At 42.1% G+C, this 22060-nt stretch overlaps 1 protein-coding gene across 1 annotated transcript; it reads left to right on the forward strand.

Annotated features, from left to right (window-relative positions):
* Positions 1 to 1335: 1335 nt before the first annotated feature.
* triqk (triple QxxK/R motif containing) lies at positions 1336 to 20117 on the forward strand. The gene is made up of 4 exons (XM_079176190.1): positions 1336 to 1497; positions 3777 to 3851; positions 12025 to 12110; positions 18306 to 20117. The coding sequence occupies exons 2-4, from the start codon at positions 3791 to 3793 to the stop codon at positions 18411 to 18413; spliced, it is 255 nt and encodes an 84-aa protein (XP_079032316.1). The 5' UTR covers positions 1336 to 1497; positions 3777 to 3790; the 3' UTR covers positions 18414 to 20117.
* Positions 20118 to 22060: the final 1943 nt, after the last annotated feature.

The raw sequence follows: 22060 nt of genomic DNA on the forward strand, positions 1-22060 counted from the left end.
GCTCTGCATTAACTACACTTGTGCTGGTTTTGATGGCCATGTTAAAATTACATTTCCAGGCTTCTATTTGTTAACAGTTCTAACTTAACAGTCTTAGCAGCTTGGACTTGCACATGTGTAAAATGTATTTGTTTATATAGTGTACATAGTATGCAAATGTTGTAGGCCTTAAGTGTGATTTCAGTGTCACATTATGAAAGCCTTTAATGTGAATACGCAGCACAGTTTCCTGAGCAATATTTACGCGGATAAAATGATCGTCATTGACAAAGTGCTCATTATCAATGACATCTTAAAGGGTTGGTTATGTTGAGAAGCTGGCAATAGTATGCTAAATTTAGAAAAAGGATCCAACTAAAAACCCTGTTGGGATGTAAAGAGAATTTCAACAGATATAAGTACAAATCTTTTGAAGAAGATTACCAACCCTAGCTGTAATATAAAGCACAGCATAATGGAGGCACATTATAGGCAGATTACATCTATTAGTTACTGCTGTGCTGCATGCAAAAGGCATGCCCATGGGAGAGCAGAAAATCATTTCAAACTTCAATAAGTTACATGCGGCGGCAAGTCAACACATAAATGCCCCAGGCAGCAACGAGGCTGGAAGCATAGGGAGGGATCAAATTCTGCACAGTAAACAAATGAACAATGTAAAAAGACTGATGAAAGAGAAATGATCATCGTGGAGTGAGAGTGCCTCGTTTTTGACGAGGTCGTCTGTAGCTTCCTTTAATTGTCACAGCATAATGCTACTGTTTTCAACAATAAGCATGACATTTGTTGTGAACTGACAAGGCAAGAATGACTTGTGGCCAACATGTCGAATTAATATGACTTTTTAATTAATACAGCGTATGTCTTTGTGTATCAACAATAATAACATGTTGGTGCAGGCATCTTTGCACGTAATACCCATGCATGTAGAAGTACTCTTTGGTAGGTAAAGTAGTCCTGGACAGTGTGTAATATTGTACAGTAGATTTACTTTTCACCACTGATCTTTTATGCTTTACCATGGTTTTCTAATTATTTGTATAACTGTTTCATAATTCACATGCTATTTCTAATGAAAACTGTTTTGTTTTGCAACGTCAAGAGCTATAATGTTGTGGACTCTAACCATAGAGGAAACATGTCAATATAAGATCTTTTGCATCGTTGAATGAGAGGGAGTCTCCCGACTTTCAACGCGTCACGTGCTCATCCAGTGTTTTTGTCTAAACGTTCCGCCCCACCCTCGTGCTATTGGTCAACTCGACGAATGCACGTGTCCGATTGGACGAACCGGTTGTCTGTCATCGCTGTCAACGTGTAAACCAGGAAGTCGGACTGGGAGACGTGGTGTTGTGGCATTCGGGAGAAATTTCGATCAAAGTGCAATAAAAACAGTCAATTCCGTCGTCTCGCGGGTCTGCACACATCAACCAGGCGTGTTGTCATGCAGACAAACCTCGACAAAAGCGACACGTTCTCTCGGTAAACAGCAGCAGTGTAAGTATCTTCGTGAGTGCAATGAATTAAAGCTGCCGGGGTGTCAATTACATTTCCACTTTAATGCTTTACGTGTTGTGCAGTTGAACGGTAATTCGATAATTTTTGCTCAAAAGTTGACAGACTGTATGAAGGTCCTGCAAAGAGTCCTCCTCTCTTAAGAATGTCTCCTTCATGGTCGGGACCGCAGAGAGAAGAAAGAAGCGCAGTTGTTCTTTCTTCTCCTTAAAGTCTGTATCAGGGTGTAATAGATCATTCTCTACAATGCTGACGGATAGAAAGATGCAGAGACCACAATGCCCCAAAACACCATGGACTGTGGACCATGGACTCCGTTTCCCCTTTTATCAGGTCCATGCACTAATACATCTGACCTATAGGCTGATAAATACTACTTCAAGTTAGTTTTAGAAAGGTGTTAGAGATAATATACACAGATGTGTTGCAAATGTTTTGCTAACCTCCATTAATATCGATGAGCGTACCCTGAATATAAAGAAAGCAAACCTAAACATTCTAATATGAAACCTAGAGGCTTTCTGACCAGCGAAACAACTTAGCACTAAAGGACAGTCTTAAAGAAAATACTAGTGTTACGTGCTGGACATAGTTTAGGTGTCCAGTAAATTCAGGTCCTGATAACCACTGTTAATGACTAGAACGTACTATCAGCCATTTCCTCTCTGCATACAAGGTGCTAATATGAACGAGAAAGTATTATTTTATCATCAGCCAACAATGCTGCTGCTGTCACTCTGCTTAGATATGTGTTTTTTCTAATAATCAGCCGTCTACCTTCTTTGCATTTCTTTATCCCGTCACTGTTGCAAATGCTAGATATACAGTAAGTCACACATGTGGAGAAATGCCCGAGTGGAACGACCACAGGGGGACGACGGAGGCTTCAAATGTGTTGCTTTTGGCAATTCAGACACACTACTATGATGTCGCTGCACAGTACAACATAGCTTGGAAAACCACGAGCCGACTGTAAACACTACATGCGGATAATTTCCTCTCTTCCCTTTTGTCCTCCTCCTCTCACGTCCTCCTAATTTGCTGACTCTGGTTCCCGCTTGCTGGAGAACAATAGCATACATACTCCCTCTCTGCCGGCAGTAACCAGTGTTTGAAATGTAGCTGAAGACGGCGTTTTTAGCGTAAGGTAACATTCGGGTCTCTCAAGGCAGCAGCCTCCCATGAGAAGGCATCAGTCAGCACAAGCAGCACAGCCACGCTCCTTGAACATGCTAATTCAGTCTCTTTCCCTCTATTCCCCTGCTGCACCTCGAGACTCTTCGCCACTCCTGTTCCTCATGGATGCACATAGATACTTTTTTTTTTCTCCCCCCTTTCGTATCTGCCTCTCTTTTCTCCCCTGTGCACACCTGCTTACACATTTCCCTCCCTATCACTCTTAAAACATGCCTTTAAAAAAAAAAAAAGATAATCATTAGCCTAGCAGGGCTTGAAAGATATTGAGTTTTACTTTCAAATCATGCTCAAATATTTCAGCCACAGAGCAGGTCAGAGGGACTTGAGTATCATCAAAAACAGCACGGGCCTGCCCCTCCACTCATACTTGCTTTTTCCCCCCCACTATTTTAAACAAAAGGCTACACTATTGATTGATGCAGTGTGTTGTGAGGGAGCCCGTCTGGAATTTAGAGCGCCGTGCTCACTGAGAAACAAGCGTGTTGGGATGGATTCATGAAACACACGCACATTGAGTTTTTAGCACTTTTGCACAGAAAAGTATTGTACAAGCGTAGTTATTTCCGGTAAATGTACATCTATACTGCTTGACATTTATTCCGTCACGCTCTTGCAATCCGGTGGTTACATGCGGAGGCTAAATATAGTATTTGTATTACTCCTAGCACTTTTTTTCTTTATATCTTCCCTGTGAGCTGTCAGAGTAATCAAAGAGAGCTCATGGTGTGAAGGGAAATGGTGTTGGACTAAATGAGATGGATAGGAAGTGCGCGTACTGTGAACGTAACGCACATGGAAGGTGGTGGAAATTAATTGAATTATGTGTAGCAGATGCATGTGAAAGATAAACCATCTGCCTGATCGAAACTGACTCCTCTTCTCTGTATATGATGTTGTATTAACTTGAATCCTTCCTGCAGATTTCACAAGTTATCTTGGGCTACAGTAGCAGGACCGGAGCTATATCCATTTTTGATTAAGCTAAATGATCAGGTGCTACAGTGAGACCCAGCGGTGAGATTGTCTCACTCAGAAGGTGTTTTATTCTTCTCGTTTCCTATCAGGCTGAGGAAGGAGAATGGGGAGGAAGGATGCCAGTGGGACCAGGTTACCAGTTGATCAGTACCGAAAACAGATTGGTGAGTCTTCATCCATCGTGGTGCTGGTCCATTGGTTGGTTGATCATCAGCAAATGTATCAACTGTAATCAAACATCCGTTGATTCTATATTTTGACACTAGTTAGTAACGGATTGAAAGAAATGCTCGTATTGATTTTTTTTGGGGATTTTTTATACTAAATGAGTAATAGTTTAATCATTATATGAACTGACAATTACAACAATAAGGTCTGTAAATCAGTTCATGATGCTTTTTGACAGTTGAGATTTGTTTTGTATCTCCGTTTCAACAAACATCATAAATCAGTGCTTGATGTGGACAATTTTACCACAACACAGCAATCAACTCCGCGTTCTCTCATAGAGACAAGCTAACGTCACACTCAATACAGCACACATGATACTGTGTTGCAGTGATGTGTTGACTGTGTGGTAGTTTCACATCGATCCCAAACTGCTTTATCAGCGTTGGCTATGCAAAAAATCTGCTTAATATCTTTGCACAGTCCTGGAAACTGTTCCAATTTGTATTGTATGGAAAATAAACTTTAACCAGCCTCACTGGAGTAGAACCAGAATACAAGCTGTGGAAGTAATTACACTTTGAGTCGAGCATGCAGCATCTACGGTCACAGTACTGACACACAGTGAATCCCAGGAGTGGTGTATATTGTTGGCATGAAATGGGACTAAGTAGTCTTATTAGATGAACAAGGAGTGAGACTTACTAGAGCCCTGATATCGATCTCATAGGAACCTATAGAAGGGCTGAAAATGGCTGAGACAAAGGGGAGAATATATTCCTCTAGAGAGAGATAGCAACAATCAACAACTATACAGGAAGCTGAGCAGAGTGACACGATCCAGAAGATTGTAAAACTATTTCCAAGTTCATAAATGGTGTCTCTACGCAGGAGACCTCTGGCTATGGGAAGTCTGAGAAGCAGGTTCTTTCCAATTGTGGTCCTCTTGCGATTCATATTTTGACTTAGACCAGCACAACAACAATTTGTCCCACCAGTCAGAAGACAGTCATCCTCACAACAACACCAGGAAAGGACATACAGGGGGATTAGGGGCACAGGGGGTTCAGGGATGAGGCTGTGAACATACAGGGGAAGAACCCAGATGACTTAATATTTCACTTGTCCACTAAAGTCCTGACCCAAGAGACACTCCACAGCCACATCTAGCGGCCTGTTGCGTCCAATTTGACATGTTATTTTGAAGACGCTGGCGATTTTCTTTGATCACTCGTTCCAACGTCGACATTGATCGGGAGGATTCTGACACCCTGCTGTGATGCTGCACACAAATGAGCATCTTCAGAAGGTTTCGGGAGCCTTGAAGTTGTTTTTCTTGACTAGTGGAAATAAAGACACCTTAATCCTCTACTATTCTTGAGTTGCATGCAAAACTTTACAGCAATGCGTGGATTTCATTGGTGATGTTACTGGTAAATCAGTAGTGTGGTATTTGCTGTCTTTTTATTGCTTTTGAGCAATTTCTCGCCGTGATGTGGACGGACGCCTACAGGTTGAATGGAGATGGATTTTCATCACACAAGCATTCCTCCACGTGAATGTTACTTATTTTTTTTCCCTGTAATTATTCAATTAAGATGTTGTGTAATCCACATCCCCTCTCCTGAAGATTGTGTCGACTGTGGCATTGTTCTTGTCCCCTTCCTCCCAGTGGATGATCGTTTGTTGGCCCCTTGTGATTCACATCCTCTGATTATTCCAGCTTTTATGTTTCCTGGTGTTTTTTTTTTTTTTTATGCTAAATGAAATCTGTTGGTGTATGTTTTAGTCTTTGCACCGTATTGTCACTTGTACCTTTTTGTAACGGATCGGTATCTTTTTTTAAAAAAAAACGTCTTTATTTTGTGTCATTCTGACAAAAATAGCAATATTTGTCTTTCTCAGTCATGTGATAGTTTGTTGAGAAATGTCTCTGTCTGGTTTACTCTATAATGGCTTGGGTCTCATAAAGCAAAGTGATGGTTGTACATGTTTCCATAGTGGGACAGAAGAATAGAATAAGATCATTCATCCCATATATATCTTTTAGCCGCCTGTTACTGTGTAAAACCGGGGCTGGGTCAACAAATGAGAGACGGACAACATAAGCTCATCTCCCACCGTCAAATCCCCGACCACAGGCACGGAAGATCTTGTTTTTTACCTCGACTCATCAATTCAAAAATATGTAACCCAGTTGTCAAGGACACTGTGGTCCTCTCTCTACCTGCCGGCCTTTCAATTTCTACCGTTTTTCCTTCGTTTTGGAACAAAAGGCTTATTCATCGAACACCAGCAGTAGTCCGGGCTGGTCGTTGAGCTATACCATCATCTCTGCTGGAGTGCTTTTGTCATGATGGTCAATCAAGGGGCCACTGTTGACACTCTCTTTTTAAATACCATTATTAAGCCTGTAATAATTGACTGTGCCAAGATGCCCTCAGGAGACGTACAGCTATGGCGTTCTTACATGGAAGTGGTCACTCTGTTCGAGTAATGATCGCTGCTGCCCGCTGAACAAAGTAGGAAAGATTGTCCTCAGATTTCAAACATGGCAAATTGGAAATTATTAACTTAAGAAGGCGTCATTTCACATTTTAATTAAAGAAGGGCAAACCTACGAACATGTACTTCTTGCGGTTTGATGTAAAAACTTGGAAGGTAGTCGAGATATTTCACTCACATTTGTAGGTAGGCTTCAATACATCACACGGCTCAACACCTACTTTTGCAGCCTGGTATCAGCATTCGGTTGCTAAAACTGAAAATATATATTTTGAGTAAATAAGATATGCATTTAATTATACAAAAGAATATAAGCTTTGTCATAATGGCCGCTAATGGCAACCTAGCAACCCTTATTGTTGAGCCCTTGCATCTTGCAAGATTTTGCCTCGGCTCTCCTCGCTGCACATGATGCGAAGGACAAGGCATGAATATCTCCCATGTGTCTGGCATCAGCCCTCCAGTTCCATGAGCATGCATCCTGGCAGATGCCAGCGATCCGCACCATGTGGTCACTGACTATTTGGCCGCCATGCCACCTAAACGCAAAAGCAAAGCGCGAGGAACTGTCAGACACGCTGTCAGTATGTTGCCGGCATCGACCCAGGGCTTCCAGGGACTACTGGACAGTGTCTGTCTGTCCAAATCACCCCGTCGCTCTGCATGTGGTGCATATGCAGGATGGCGAGTCCCCCACAGAAACAAACAAACGCACTCAGGTATGTTTGCGTTTCTGTTGACACACTCACGTACTTGTTTGTGGCAATTGTGCACAGTAGCTTTTAAAAACAGTGCATTCTCAGTACTGTCTGGACTGTACAAAGACCAATAAACGCTGTTGTCACATATTGTTTGAAACTGTTTTGAATGTAATTCAATAACGTGACACTTTAAATGTAACTTTGAAGAGCAACTCATTTTTGCATTTTATTTGGGATTATACAAAAAAAGAAGGCAGCAACTTGGGAAAGTTAATTCTAAAGTGAGTGTCTCAGAACTGTTATTGTGGTCAGTCAGCTCTTTATTTAATGGTGAAAGTAACACATATTTCTATTTCAAATGATGCTGCAGCAATCTTTTACTACTTGATGTCTGACTTAAATTTAAATGCAGTAAACTGCTTTATAAAGTTTGTATAACAAGGCGACATGAAATCTGACTGACTTGAGTACAACCCATCGATGCAGGAGTTTTCAGGTGGCACAGTACCGCAGCCATTAACGTAGATACATTTTCATATAGTGGATCAATGAAAACAATTCACAAAAACAATTGAATATTGTTTATGTATCCAACATTTTTAGTGATTTGGTTGTTGACGAGTAGAATTATTTTATTGGTAACAATTCAGGAACTACTGATTAAAACTGAATTAATGATCAGCTCGTTACATAGTACTTACTCGTACTTTCAGGAATGGTATCGTAAAGAGCTACCATTTTACCTCTGAACAAAGATGCAATCTCAAATCGCATGTGCATACTTGGATCTTTATATACAAAAATCTGACCTAAATGTCCTAAATATTTCTTAAGATATTTCCTAATATGACACAATTCCACACAATCAAGATTCGAAAGAAGAACGACAACAATAAGTAATCCATCATATACATTGTCTGCCACTTTGGAGCAGTATACTGTTGGAGTCTTTTATTTCATTTAATGCAACATCTTTACATCGGTTATTATTACTGATATGGTCAGAGTTTCTAACTTTATCCTCTTTTATTACTGATGTTTCTTTTCATTCACACAAACTGTGACACACATAGATGTCTACCCCTCTTCTAGCTTCGCTTAAATGGCCAATTTGTGCGACACACAAATCCCCCCCCCTCCCCCCTCCCTCCCTCCCTCCCTCCTACCTTTTTTGAGTGCTCAATCCCTCGTGTGGTTAATTTTAGCTAATACCCCCTCCCTGTCTCGTTATGCTAAGCAGTACAATAGCTCCAGATAAGAATATAATCAAACATCACTTACAGGTAAATGCAACGACAAACATGCAAGGGAAAACCATGAAACACACATCAACGGGGATGTACACCAAGTGGTGTGTGTATATATGTGTGTGTGTGTGTGTGTGTGTCTGTGTGTGTCTGTGTGTGCGTGTCAGTGTCATTTTTCTCTTGTCCTCTTGACATGAAGTCAGTGATGACTTTCATGAAAGGCACACTCAGTGAAGCCCCTCAGCAGGGACTCTCGGCCGCCTTACAAGGGCTAATGTTCTTCTGAGACACGGACGGTGATGCCTTTTCAGTGTGACAGGCAGAAGTAGGGAGGGATGGGAGGCCGGCGTGTAGCACAGCGGAGGTAGATCATTTGTGACAGAAAGTGGCTACAGAGACGGTGCAGCAAGGTGAATGGCATCGACGAATAGGAGCGCTCATTCGCCCAATGTAGTATCATTAGGTGTGTGTGTGTGTGTGTGTGTGTGTGTGTGTGTGTGTGTTTTCCAGACCCATGCAAACAAACCACAAAGGCTTTGCACCATGTTAAATTCAACAACATTACAATACCCTACACAGCCTGTTGTAATTCTCTGGCATATCGTCTCCATATTAACTCACTCCTATATCTGTTCTGGTGTTGCTCCAATTAAGTATTGATTCTTACCAGATGTTTATGGGTGTATTGGGCTGTGATGAATTTTTGCATATCGACGTCATTTCTCTATGTGGTACAATTTAAGACCCAGGGATGAAAACAAAAAACAGCACAGGTGCGTGTGTTAGAAGGCATTTGTGGGAAATGGTTTAAATGCTGAAAAGAATTCTGCCTTTGAAATTTAAACCCCAGCTCGTCTGTGTTTGAGTATCCTTGGGCACTTTGCTGCAGAAAAGACATCCTGAGGAAAGTTTTAAATCAAAGTGCAACAACTTTTTTTTTTTTTTTTTTTTCATAACTGGATACAGGAGAGGTTGCACAACACGACATCATGGAATTGTCCCCGGGTAACTTGGTCGACACAATCAATTATCTGTTGCTGTTTGTGAAGAAGACCATTTCCCAGACATCCTAGATATGAGGCAATGTTATAGTGTTTACCAAATAAATGCTGTTTATATTCAAAATCATAAAGGCCCAGTCAGGCACACTGCCATATAAAATGGTGTGACCAGTGCTTTATTCTGTCTACGTTTGTAATGGTTTGGTAAGTCACATTATAACTTGATTTGGTCAGAGGGGTGAAGTAAATCTGCAATTTCTTTTGCACAAACTTTGGTGGAATTTGCACATTTTTACAATCCTGAGAACAAAATAGGAGTAAACCCACCAGTACAGAGACAATAGAAGACACTTGGAGAGCTGTTGTGACTGACTAGTGCTAGCTAGTGCTAGTTTCCTTCTGGCTAGCCTGGTGGTTAGTGATTTGATATCAATATCACTGATTGTATTAAATGTGTATATGATATCATCCCGTATCGATTGCAGGCCCCTGGATTGAATTGAATCAATATTGTGTTGTGCTTGTATTGTTAAGAGTCAATATAATTTATCGGGATGAAACTTGTTTTCACCTCTCGACACAGAGTTGAATTATACTGAAGGAGTGAATCCGATTAAACTTCAGCGATTCCCTGCATGTTGCATTTTCTTCTCTACACACATTTTACGATCCCTCTGACTTTCTGTATTGTTTTTCCTCTTGATCTGGGATTTGATGCAGCGTCCTGTAGCCTTACATTGTAAAAACCAGTCATTTGTAGTCTTAAAACCCCTGCTCAACTTCTGTGAATGGTGAGCAAAGGGTGGCCTCCAATCAAATTTCCCCCTCTCCAGTTTCTGACAAGTGGAGGAGACATCCAGTGGTCCTCCAAATGAATTCCCACAAGCTCACTGTCTGCGTCTGGCACCATGCTCCCCATTTCTATTAGCCCTCCACTGAGTCAGGCAGGTGGAGCAGGGGTCTGTGACCGGGAGGGATGGAGAACGAGAGAAAGGAATATGAATTAAGTGCAATAACTTTGTGTGAGAGACAGAGAGAGAGAGAATTTCTTTTTTAAATAAAAATTTAAACATAGAGTCAAAAATGCAACTTTCTGTGTACCACCTAGAGTCTTATACGTGCATCACATATTAATAACTCGGCGGACAAATAGAATCAAAACTACTTCTATATTATATGAAAATAAAGTGCATATTGTATTCTCACTGTGTCACTGAACACTTTTTTTTTTTTTACTAAACTGTTCTTGCCACAACAGTATACGGTCGCTTGCTTGTGAGACGCCATGTTTTGATTTTGGCCGGATCATGTGACAGGCCGGGAGGTCACTGGCCCTACAATAGGCAGCGATTTAAAAAATAAAATAAAATGTAAAGTCTTGATTAGTAGTCGCGGACATATCGATACACTATCAATTAAAAAATGATCGTGATAGTTAGCTATATCGATATTTTTGCACAGCCCTGATGCTAACAGTCATCTCTCTCCTCCATGGCTGTCCCTAGAAGAGGAGCCTCTCTGTATGCAGTTTGTTTGCAGAATCATGACACGCCTCCGTACCCCTCCTTCCTCACTAGCTCATTTTCACTCCTTTCTCTCTCCCACAACCTTTCCAGATGGACATGGACGCTTTCTTTCCTCTCCTTCCTCCTTCTCTTGTTCCCTCTTTCGATGTAAATTAGGCTTAATTGGCCGGGAGTAAAAACTCCAAGTGGCCTCCTGCATGTCACGTCACCAACTAAGAAACCGTCGAAGCTGAACCGGAGGCTCGGGTCTCAAACACACACATATTCCTCTACTGTACTAATTGTCACTTTTAATCCCCAGCTAATAACGTATGCCTAACCTTAACTCTCAACCTAACCTTAACCCAAGTCTAATTTTATCCCTGACTTTCATTTTCTAGAATAACATCTTTAATTAGTCGCAAAGATGTCCACACACACACACACACACTGTTCAGCATGCTGTTGCCTTTCCACTATTGTTAGCAAAGTTCCTTTTCCTGCAGTGTGTTGTTTCTAATTAGACCAAGACAGCCGGCTCTGCATCATGTGAAGCACACACACACACACACACACACACACACACACACACACACACACACACACACACACACACACACACACACACACACACACACACACACACACACACACACACACACACACACACACACACACACACACACTTACATATTACACATGCTTTGCCAGGTGGCCCGTTTGCCCACAAGTCTCACCCTTGAGAGTTGAGCCCATGGGAGGTCAAGCAAGCGCAGGTGAACGCTGAGGCCAGAAAGGATTCTTTGTATTTTGGATGCACATGCCGATCGCAAAATGTGTGAGTAAATTGAATTGCTACATTTAGCCTTATTTATCTTCACTTGTCTTATTTTTTTATTTTTACTTGCAGTTAGTTTAGTTGGGCTTTATTATATTGCAGCGTATCAAACAAAGTACAGGTCCGCATTTTGGAAATAGCTCTTATTCACATTCTTGAGTTAGACGAGGAGCTCAAAACTGCTCTCTCATCCGTTAAATATGCCGCTACAGGCAGGAGATGGTTAGCTTAGCTGAACACACAACAACATAACGACTGGAACCAGGGGGAAACGGCAGGCCGGGGCTCTGTCTGAAGGGGCTTGCCTGTTCACAATGAATTAAACAATAAAGCTATTTGATTTGTGTGCCACACTTGTTTTCTGTCTTTCAGGTAAGCAGGACTACAACAAGACAAAGTCATCCTTAAAGGCCACACGGCTGAAAGCTGAAGCGAAGAAGAATTCCTCTGGATTCAAGGTGAGACTGGCCTGGACTTACTGTCTCCTCAGGACTACATGTCTTCCAATGTTGTTGCTTGCTTGTCTGTCCTGGCCCATCTATGATTCTGCCTATCTTTCTGTCTGCCAACCATCTTCTTTGTTGTGTGTCTGAGTCTGTCTCACTAGATCACTTCATAACCACGGCTCATAGCTCTCTTACAACCTGCGTTAGGTCTTTAGGGAATGTAACAACAACAACAACCTGAAATGATGTGATGAGCCCCCCTGCTTATCCTTTGAAGATCTGTGCAAGTGTTGGAATCCATCATCCTCCATAGAATAAAGTCTAAAATACTCGATCCTGTCTCGAAAAAAAACAGACATAATGAATTCCTGGAAGGATTGAAATTCAAAGAGTTTCGTTATTCTTTTAATGGTGAAGAAGGTGGAGGAGGAGAAACGGTGACGAGCAGAGAAGAAAAAGAGAAGGCGATAAGATAGATGGAGGTGGGTAATGTGAGGTGAGGGTGTTGCTCGGATAGAACAGTGCATCCCTCCGTTGTTTGGTCACGCTGCAGCGCTTAGGAGCTGTTGTGCAGGCAAAGATGGATGACTCCACATTTATCACTCTGGCAAACGTTTATGCTTTTTCTCGTTCAGTTGCCTTACCGATAATCATTTTTAATATTTCAAGGTCTCTCCATGTAGAGCGAGTCCATGCCAGCGGAATAGCTCGTGAATCTGACCTTACAGGCGTTTAAATCATCTTTGAAATTGCAGATACCATCACAAGATATCAGGTCGTCGGTGAATTAAACGTATTTATTTAACGCTGTTACGAAATTAAAATCAGTTGCAGGAAAACATAATTCAGACACGTTATCTTTTTTTTTTCTTTTATGTTTATTTTGCGTCGTGGCGTCGAGAATTGGTTCTCTTCACTTTACATCAAAAGCCAAAAGGCTTCACTTCCTCATTAAGCCTCAGTTGGCACGTAGTACACAGAGATGAACAAATCACAGTGAGGATTAAACACTGGGTGAAATGGTCAGGTTTTAAAATATGCATCTCTTAGACATGCTAGGCCTCATTAAGCACGTCTTTAATCCAATTAGATTAGTCCATATCTTGAAATATTGATATTGCTTATGAATAATTCAGGTTTTCCATGCTCAAGACGAGGGGAATTTTCAGAGGTCGGATTAAAAATACCTCTGGGACGAGGATATTAAACTGACTTGGACCCTTTGGCCCCGAGTTCGATTGAAATTCAACCCAAATGTAATGGATATTTGGTCACGCTTGCTTTCCCATCGAGTCCTTTTAGCGTTACATAAAGTTGTGATTTTTACACAGCTCTGTGATGACAGCCCCCCTCTCTCTGTCCTTTGGTTGACAGCAAGGATTTGGCTGCAATTTGTGTAGGCTTGTTGCTGTGTGCATTAGGTTTCTCTTCTCTTCTCTTCTCTACTTCCTCCTCTTCCTCCTTCTCCCTCTTTTACCATGTCCCTGGTTGAGATGCAGGTCCTCGGATGCAGCTGGCATCTCAGAAGGACCAGCAGACATGTGGGCACAGAGAATCTGGCAGCTGCCAGGGCAGGCTGTCTCGGGGCTGTCCTAGTAGCAGGGCAGTCTGGGTAAGTTGGCAGCAAAAACGGATGGAGAGACTAAGAGAGCGCGCGAGAGAGAGAGGAAGAACGTCTGTTCCCACAACAGCGATTAGATGACGGGCTGCGCAAAACAACCTCAGAAGTCACGGAAATCAGCCGCTCGTTGTGGCCGAGTGTGTTCTTGTTCACACGCTGAGTCAAGGTGTGTTTACGTAGCTTGTTACTGTCTGAATGCAAGCATGGGACATGTTTCCTGCCCTGCTTCTTCAAAACCTAGATGGTGTGGGGTCGTCACAGCAGAGATGAAGAAACTGGCAAGTCAGCAGTCTCTTCTCAGTTTGCCAGTGGAAGAGTACGCGTGCCTTCGAAGTAGCTCCAGTACGATGGCTTGCAGCACAGGAAACAAGCCCGCTGCCTCGTCTAATTGGCACACTAGCCTTCTGTTCATTCCTGCACTATTTTCCCTCTTATTTAGCCGCTGAGCCAAGAAAGTTGGGAAAAAAAATTGCTTATGGAATTGGCGGAGGATGGAGGATACAGATAATGACTTCCAGCTGTCATTTATGAATGTATGCAAGACTATACGGATTATTTTTCTTTTTTCTTGTTGTGTACTTTTAGTCTTTTTGTGATTCCTATAAATCTAAATATAACTTGAGTCCTGAAGCCGTTAGTGTCGTCGCGAAGAAGCAACTCTTATCAAGTATTGGGCAGCATCTAGAGTGAAACGTACGAGTACGAACTGTGAGGGACGCTGTGCTGAAAACTGACAAACTGTAGCATCTGCTTCAGCCTCTCGCTGAAGCAAACTGGATGTATTATCTGTGCTGGCCATTAGGTTTATGAGGCTCATTCTCACTTTTCTAGCTGGTTAGGAGCGTAGACAGATAGCACATCGGAATTTGTAGGTTTTATGGCCTTCCATGCCATTTCATTTATGGAAAAGATGTATGGAAAGACTCAGTGGGTTGTGATAGCGGTGATGAGACTCCTTTTGTCCGTGGATCTGTTTCTGTGTCGCAGAAAGGGTTGTGTAAGAAAATGTCTAATTTAAGATAATCAGCAGGCAAATTTTATTTTATGCTCATGTTTTCGCATTGTTGTCCCTTTTTATTGTCGGGTGGGATAACAGCTTTTTAATTTATTTTTACAAAAGATGAATGCAGAAACGATTCGCCAATTATGTGATTGGATGAATGAAATACATTTGTCAAGTAATTATAATATTTTGAGCGTTAGTCACACAAAACAAGACATGTTTTACCTCTGACTGTGCTGATAGTTATTTGTTTCACTATTTAAATCACCTTTTAAAGCCATCAAGTCAACAAATAGAAATCATGAAATATGACCTAGTGGATGGTTATTTGTAGTGATGACTTCTGTACAGATGACACGTGCGAACCAACCATAGCCCAAATGCACCAACATTCAGCCACACACACACACACACACACTGATTCTCTCTTCGCACGTAGGCACATACTGACACACACACACACACACACACACACACACACACACACACACACACACACACACACACACACACACACCCACCCACAAACAGGAGAATAAAAATCAGACCAGATGAGGGGATGTCTGCTGAGCTGGGGCTTGTCGCCAGGGTGACAGGGACCCAGCTCCCAGCATGCCAAGTGCGCTGCAGCTGCCGCCGGTGCTGAGAGAGCCACATGATGAAGAACGATGCTTATGCCCCATCCAGAGGTCTCCATCAGAATGTGGGCAGAGAGGCTGTGTGTTTGTGTCGGAGCATGTGTGGCTGTGCGAGTGGGCGCACATAAATGTGTTTGTGAGACAAGGCTAGAGTCAACACAGTGGGCCGCTCTCCTCCAAAACAATGATCTCAATCAAGTGCAGGTGCTTCCTACAACCCAAGTGTTTTGACCAAAACCCCTCCAGCTTGTGTTCGCAGACGAGTCACTGTAACCAGCTGTTCTCTTTCGCTCTGAATTCTGAAGCAGAGAGAAAGTGGGGGGGGGGGGGAACCAACAACAACAAAACCCCGGGTTGTGATTTCGTGTGTCCTTTTGTTTCAGCCGCAAATTCAGCGAAATGCTTACCTGCGTCAGAAGCGCGACGTTTTCTTTGCGATACTTGTCGGCGGAATTACAAACGCTTCTCCTTTTGTTATGTTTTTTTCAAAGCTGCGCGAGAGAACACAAGAGAAAGCGGAAAACAATCAAGCCTCGGTGATTTGATAACAGTTCTCTTTTCTCCGAGGCCTCGGCGAAATACAAAAGTAAATCAAGCAGTGGGAGCCTGGCGGTTAATATATGAAACTAAAGTGCATGAAATTTAAAAGTTTTCCAATTAAGCGAGGACTTAAAGCTGTTTGGAGGCTGCCGGGATGTAGATAAATGTGGGCTGAGGCTAATGAAGACCAATGCCGCTGATGACTAGGCGCTACAACATGTACACAGATAGCTGTGGATGCCGTGACGCCTTTTAATTGTCAACCCCCCCCCCCCCCCCCCCCCCCCCCCCTCGCCGGATAGGAATTATTATTAGCCCCCCACCACCGCTCGTTTGTGCCGAGCCTTATCGCTCACTTGTTTTCTCTCCCCTCCTCGCTCTTGTTTTTCATTCTGTCATTCCTCCATGCAGTTTGGCCAGTGGGTTGAATCTGCAGTCATCTCTGTGTGCGCGTGCTACGTATGGTAATAACTGAAGTGATGTTTTCTCAAATTTTTCTTTCATATTATTTCTGTTTGCTTCTGTTTTTCTTTTACATCCGTCTCGTTTGCTGCTTTCCGTGTTTGTCGTTTTTCTTCAGTGTAACCTTGTTTCACCTCAGCCCGTCACTCATTAATCTATACGGCATACGGGCTGATTTAGCTTATCGGGGTTCAGGAAGGTTTTTTTTTTTAGATAGGTGGCTTCTTAAATAATCTAGAAATAGAAGAACAAGATTATAGCTGTGCAAATTATTTGTGTCGGGTTAAAATCATGTGTTTTGAACACACATCCTTTGTTGTTGTGGCCCAGTTTGCGTGTAAATACTAATTTTCATGTTCAAATCAAATATTTCTTTTTGAATAACCCCCAATCAGACTGTACTCCTCAACCTTTTTAAAGCTCTCCAAGCTCTCCAGTGTTGATTAGAAAGTTTGCTGCTAATGAGTTCTCTTGATAAAGAATAACTGGCATTGTTCAATACTCTGAGTGGCCCTAATGAAACTCCAGCTGATGAAGATTGTAATCGTGCGAGCGCCACATAATGAACAAGCGCTCCAAATTCCCATTTTCAAGTTGAATGCCACTCCTCTGGAAGGCTTCAATTTGTTTGACAATTAACCAATAGAAATTAAAAAAGAAAAGGAAAAAATAGGCCATTTTGTTTGGAAAGTTTAACTTGCAGGAGAGCAGTGGAGGTTGATTGCATATTGAATAGATTAAAATACTGCGGTCAGTCACTCAATACTTGGTTTCTGAAATGTGATACTGTGCATTTTTCTAAAATCTTGGATGTGGCTCCAGTTTTACTCCAAAACATGTTTCCACTTGATCTCTTTACGTCAAGAGAAAACCTGAAACTAATCAATGATTCGGTCTTTTGAAGGCATGTGATGTGCTAGCACACGTTCCTTAAAATAAACTACACAATCTCCAAATAAGTTGTCTCTCTAATTGTGGATGGATTTTTGGAAAACTGTCTGCTAAACCCAACATGTAGTGTGTGTAAAGCTACTGTAGCTTTCTAATGCACCATAACTAACAACATGTTGTGTTCTTTCTGTCTTTATGAAAATATATAATACAACATTCATGCCATTATACATTCTGCAATCTCTTAAAGCAGCTGAGAGCGTTTGTGTCGTTGGTGTTAGAACACCTCCTGCGGAGACCTGGTTTCCTTTTTAAAGAGTCTGAAACCATTTCCACACAAATGCAGGTCAATTTGAAAACGTTTGTTTGTCTGTTTTGGCCCTCCGTCAGCAATAAGCTCCACCGCTGTAAACAAAGCTTGCAAAAGAAAAAGCTCTTCAGTGTGAAATAGCTTTAAAATCCCCATATTGTCATATATAATGTTTGATATAATAGATTGAGGTCTCAATGCAGCAATTCAAATGACAGAATAGTCAGGATTTGTTAGCAGTCGTCTTATCACTGAAACAGACAGATGATCCGGTTCATACAGTGTTTTCCTATTTTACCTGTAATAAAGTGGAGCAGCGTTAAAAATGAATTTGAGCATTTTTACATCTTCCGATTTTCACTTTAATGGCTAAAATAAAAGTGTGATGATTAACAGTCCTATAATTACATTTGTCTTCAAAAGCACATTTACAAGTTACAGTTCAAACATTTAGTTTGAACTTTTTCCAAAAAAACGCTAGCCAACGATGTATTCTTACACACAAAGTCAGACAAATTCAGATGAGATTATTTAAATGAAAAGAAAGACAATGGGGACTTGGCAAGTATAGACGTAACGACGCCGAAAGATAAGCACAATAATTACAGAACCCTGCCAACTCGTTCAAACAAAGTAGAGCTGCTCCTGTGCATAAAGACAGACGAGGGATCAGCCAGAAAGATGTATAAATAGTTCTACAGAAGAACGCCGCATCTTAAAACCTTCTCTCGTTCCTTCTCAGGATGCATTCCTGGTCATCGCTGCAATCCTGCTCTTTGTCCTCTGTGTCTACGCCTTCTTCTACCTCAACCTGAGTACCGAGATTGACCTGGACGTGGACGTGGATTAAGGAGAGGCGGACCGTATGCCAAACGACGTCTCGTCTCCTCACATCGTACACGAGGACGGAACGCAGTCTGTCATCTTTTTTTTTACACACTTTTGGTGCCTCGGTGACGATGAACTGCCTCTTCGGGATAAATGGGACAGTCCATCAAATAACTCAAAGTTTCTATTGAAGATCTACTTTCCCTTTTTATTTTCTGCATAAACTATATCATTGTGCTACGGTTTTACATGTGAGTTCCTTCTATTCGTTCCCTGACCCCAGATCTGAGGGAGTAGCTTTGATTCTCTTTCCCTGAAAAAGTCAGTGACCTCGTGCTTTGTGGCAGTTGTATAACATTCTGCTGCAAAATCTACATACAGCAGAAAAAATGAGCCGCTTTAAAAAAAAACCAAAAGAAAGAAAGAAGAATTCCTCTCTACAGTCGAGACTGAGCCTCCGTTAATCACATTCTGCGGAGTCACGTCCCTCTGTTTTCTCCACTAATAGAAAAATGTAAATCTCCCGCTGAACTTCTCGACGCATCCAGACAAACACTTGCCTCACATTCCAGTGCACAAACCTCTCCTCTTGGATATCTGGAGATCACAAAGTGTGAGATTAGAATCCACAAAGCCCTCGCCCTGATTGAATGTGTGTGCAGAATACAGAACAACACATTCTACCTGCGGCACGGAGACACACATCCACAGGATTAGCAGTGCAAATATCATCCTGTTCTTTAATTTGAATGGAAATTGCAGAGACGAGTGACGACTGAAGAGCGCCGGTGTGTTTCTCTTAAGGAACACCTTGATTATTTTTCCGTCTCGTCAAATGTAGGATGTGATGTCTCTGTATGAATATGAAGGTTTGTCAAAGCCTCTTTATCCCGACTCTTCTTGCACTACTACTGCACGGTTCAAGGACTGACCTTCCATTTACAATTTCAGTCGAAGTTCTTCCGCTATTTGAGGGATTCTTTGTTCAGAAAGAGTCGGTGGCTTTTGTTTCGTACATTTCTTTTTTTTTTTTATGTTATCACTTTCCATTCCTTTCTAATACTGTCCTCCAAAAGGCAACTGCTGCTTTTAATATTAGTGTAGCGCATAGAAGGCCAATACCAAATACACAAGAGACCTTGTGACTTCTTTCATTTCATGTTTTTCTTTTTTTTTTTTCTCTTTTTAAAAACAAGTCTTGTGTCAGAGCCTGGCTGTGTTCTGTGGCTTAGATGAAATGTGAGACTGATTTTGAGCTTTCAGTTTCGTCTCTTTTCTCCCATGACCTCCCGACCTCTAGTAAAAGACTACTTTTACGAGAAACCATTATGATAAGCATGCACTCGTACCCTCAACCAATGACTTTTATCTGGCTTTGGTACTGCAAGACCCCCCTCCTCCACCGCTGTGGGTCACTCACATGTGTAACAATAGATAGGCAGACCTGAGAGACCTTCATATGTGACACCGGTTATCTAAAAGGTCACCATCACCAGCTACAAGAGCCCGGACATCCGCACAAAGGAGAGGATCTATTTATTCAGACCCGCGCTTTGGAAGATGAGATCACCAAAGTATTGTTATTGAATTGGTTTGTATGGTATATAAAACATGATTCAGTTACAGGATATTGTGTGATATATTATAATTTATCTTTTTGTTAAATTGCTCTAAAAATCTAAATCATGTATCTCTTTGTAAGGAAATAAAAGAGAATTGAAGGACAGTTTCAGTTTCTATGATTGTTTGTATGACTTTTATTAAATGAATCAATGCAGACAGGAACGGTGTCATGAGCGTGAACGGACAGCAATATCACATTTTTTTTTTTAAGGCCCATTTATTTTGCAAAGTTATTACCGTAATTGCAAATATTAAATTGTATAAAGTAAGTGTTGCATTTAAACACAATCTTAGCCGAACAGGCAGTGCGTACTTTATACAACACCTTGACATTATCTTAACTACCTGTAATGTTTTATACTTCTCTAACCATGAAGGTTTATATTTAGCTGTTAAAAGAAGGTGTAGTCGTTACTTTGAGTCTTAAAAGTTAATGAATAAAAAAAAATCCAATCGTCGATTTACGTTTATGGGGTATGAACTTGCCATTATTTCTCTTAGATCTCATCAATTCTAAGCTATAAACAACAGTGCTCTATCAGTAATGGGTTATTAAATTGTATTGACTGTAGTAATGTCTTCATCGGCCTACATGTCGCGGCCTTTCCGCAATAAGCGCAAGGCTGCTTGTGTGTGTCAACAAGTGTGACCGCGACGATGTTGACGCAGGATTCCCTCACAGAGACGCCGGCAGTAGATTGGAGCTCTGCACCGCAGAGCGAATCCACACCAATGACAAAAGGAACACGGGTGTGACGTTGGCACTCATCATGTGACATACCTCTACTAATTGACGGCGTTTCACTGACTTCTGCTCACAGCAAGTCAAACGCGGGAAGTTAATCAGGCAGCAGCGTCGCGTGAGCGTTCGGCATGACCTTAGCCGCGTTCCAGAGGAGTTGAACGCGCTGAAGCTTTACCCGCCGTCCTGAGACAAATGAGCTAGACGCCACGCGCCCGACTCCCACTCATTAGTCATGTGAGGTGTGTCACCAAGAGTAATTACACTTCGCCCCAAACTTGCATATGCAACACCACACACACACACGCAATACGTAATGTCGCTGCACTTTCCCACACTTAAGCCAGTGGGGGAACGTTCTCATACATGTATGGATGTTTACCGAGACATGAATCATAATTATGACTGCTGGTGAACTCCACACTGCACATTTGGAGCATGCAAGGTTTGGCTCTCATGGTATTTGCTTTAGGCATAAACAAACTTGTGCATTTTGTCACATTTCCTGTTCGCACCATGACGTCATGTGAACACAAATGCACGGTGACCTCAGCTTATCTTCTGTTTAGTTTCTAGGATGCCGTTTACTTCTGTTTTTGTGCCATTTGTGTGTGTGTGTGTGTGTGCGTGGGAGAGAGATAGAGAGAGAGAGAGAGAGAGAGAGAGAGAGAGAGAGCATACAGAGGGGCTTGTGCAGCTGCCTTTCTCTTGTTCATCTATGTGTGTGTGTGTATTTTCAGTATTCAGCACAGCGCCTTTGGCCATGCTCCAATGGAGCGCTCAGTCTCTGACGGACCGGTGAGGAGTGAGGAGGGTCAGTCCCGCCAGGAGCTCATTTAGTCCCTATCTCTATCACACACACACACACACGCACACACACACACACACACACACAACTCTACTAGTCACTCTGACAGGCAGACTCATCGCTCCCGCTCTCGTTCTCTCTCTCGCTTTCTCTCTCGTTCTCTCTCGTTCTCTCTCTCGCTTTCTCTCTCGTTCTCTCTCACTCACACGCGCGCGCACGTGCACAGAAACACACACTGCTGCGCTCCCATTAGGGAGATATAGTGAGAAGACAGGACTGATGATGCGTGTCACACAGTACTACTGCTAGTCTCACACATCATGTCTCCTCCCTCTGTCTCTCTCCCCACCTTCCCTCTTTTTTTTTTTTTCCTTCTCCATCTTGTTGACTTGCTGCCTTTCTTTCACAGCTTCTGCAGTTCTACTTAGAAACTGAAACATGTAGATTCATATCACGTAAGTAACTTTGGTGCGTACATCCAGCGTCACACAGCCAT

This window comes from Pholis gunnellus (assembly GCF_910591455.1).
Source record: "Pholis gunnellus genome assembly, chromosome: 16".
NCBI lineage: Eukaryota > Metazoa > Chordata > Actinopteri > Perciformes > Pholidae > Pholis > Pholis gunnellus.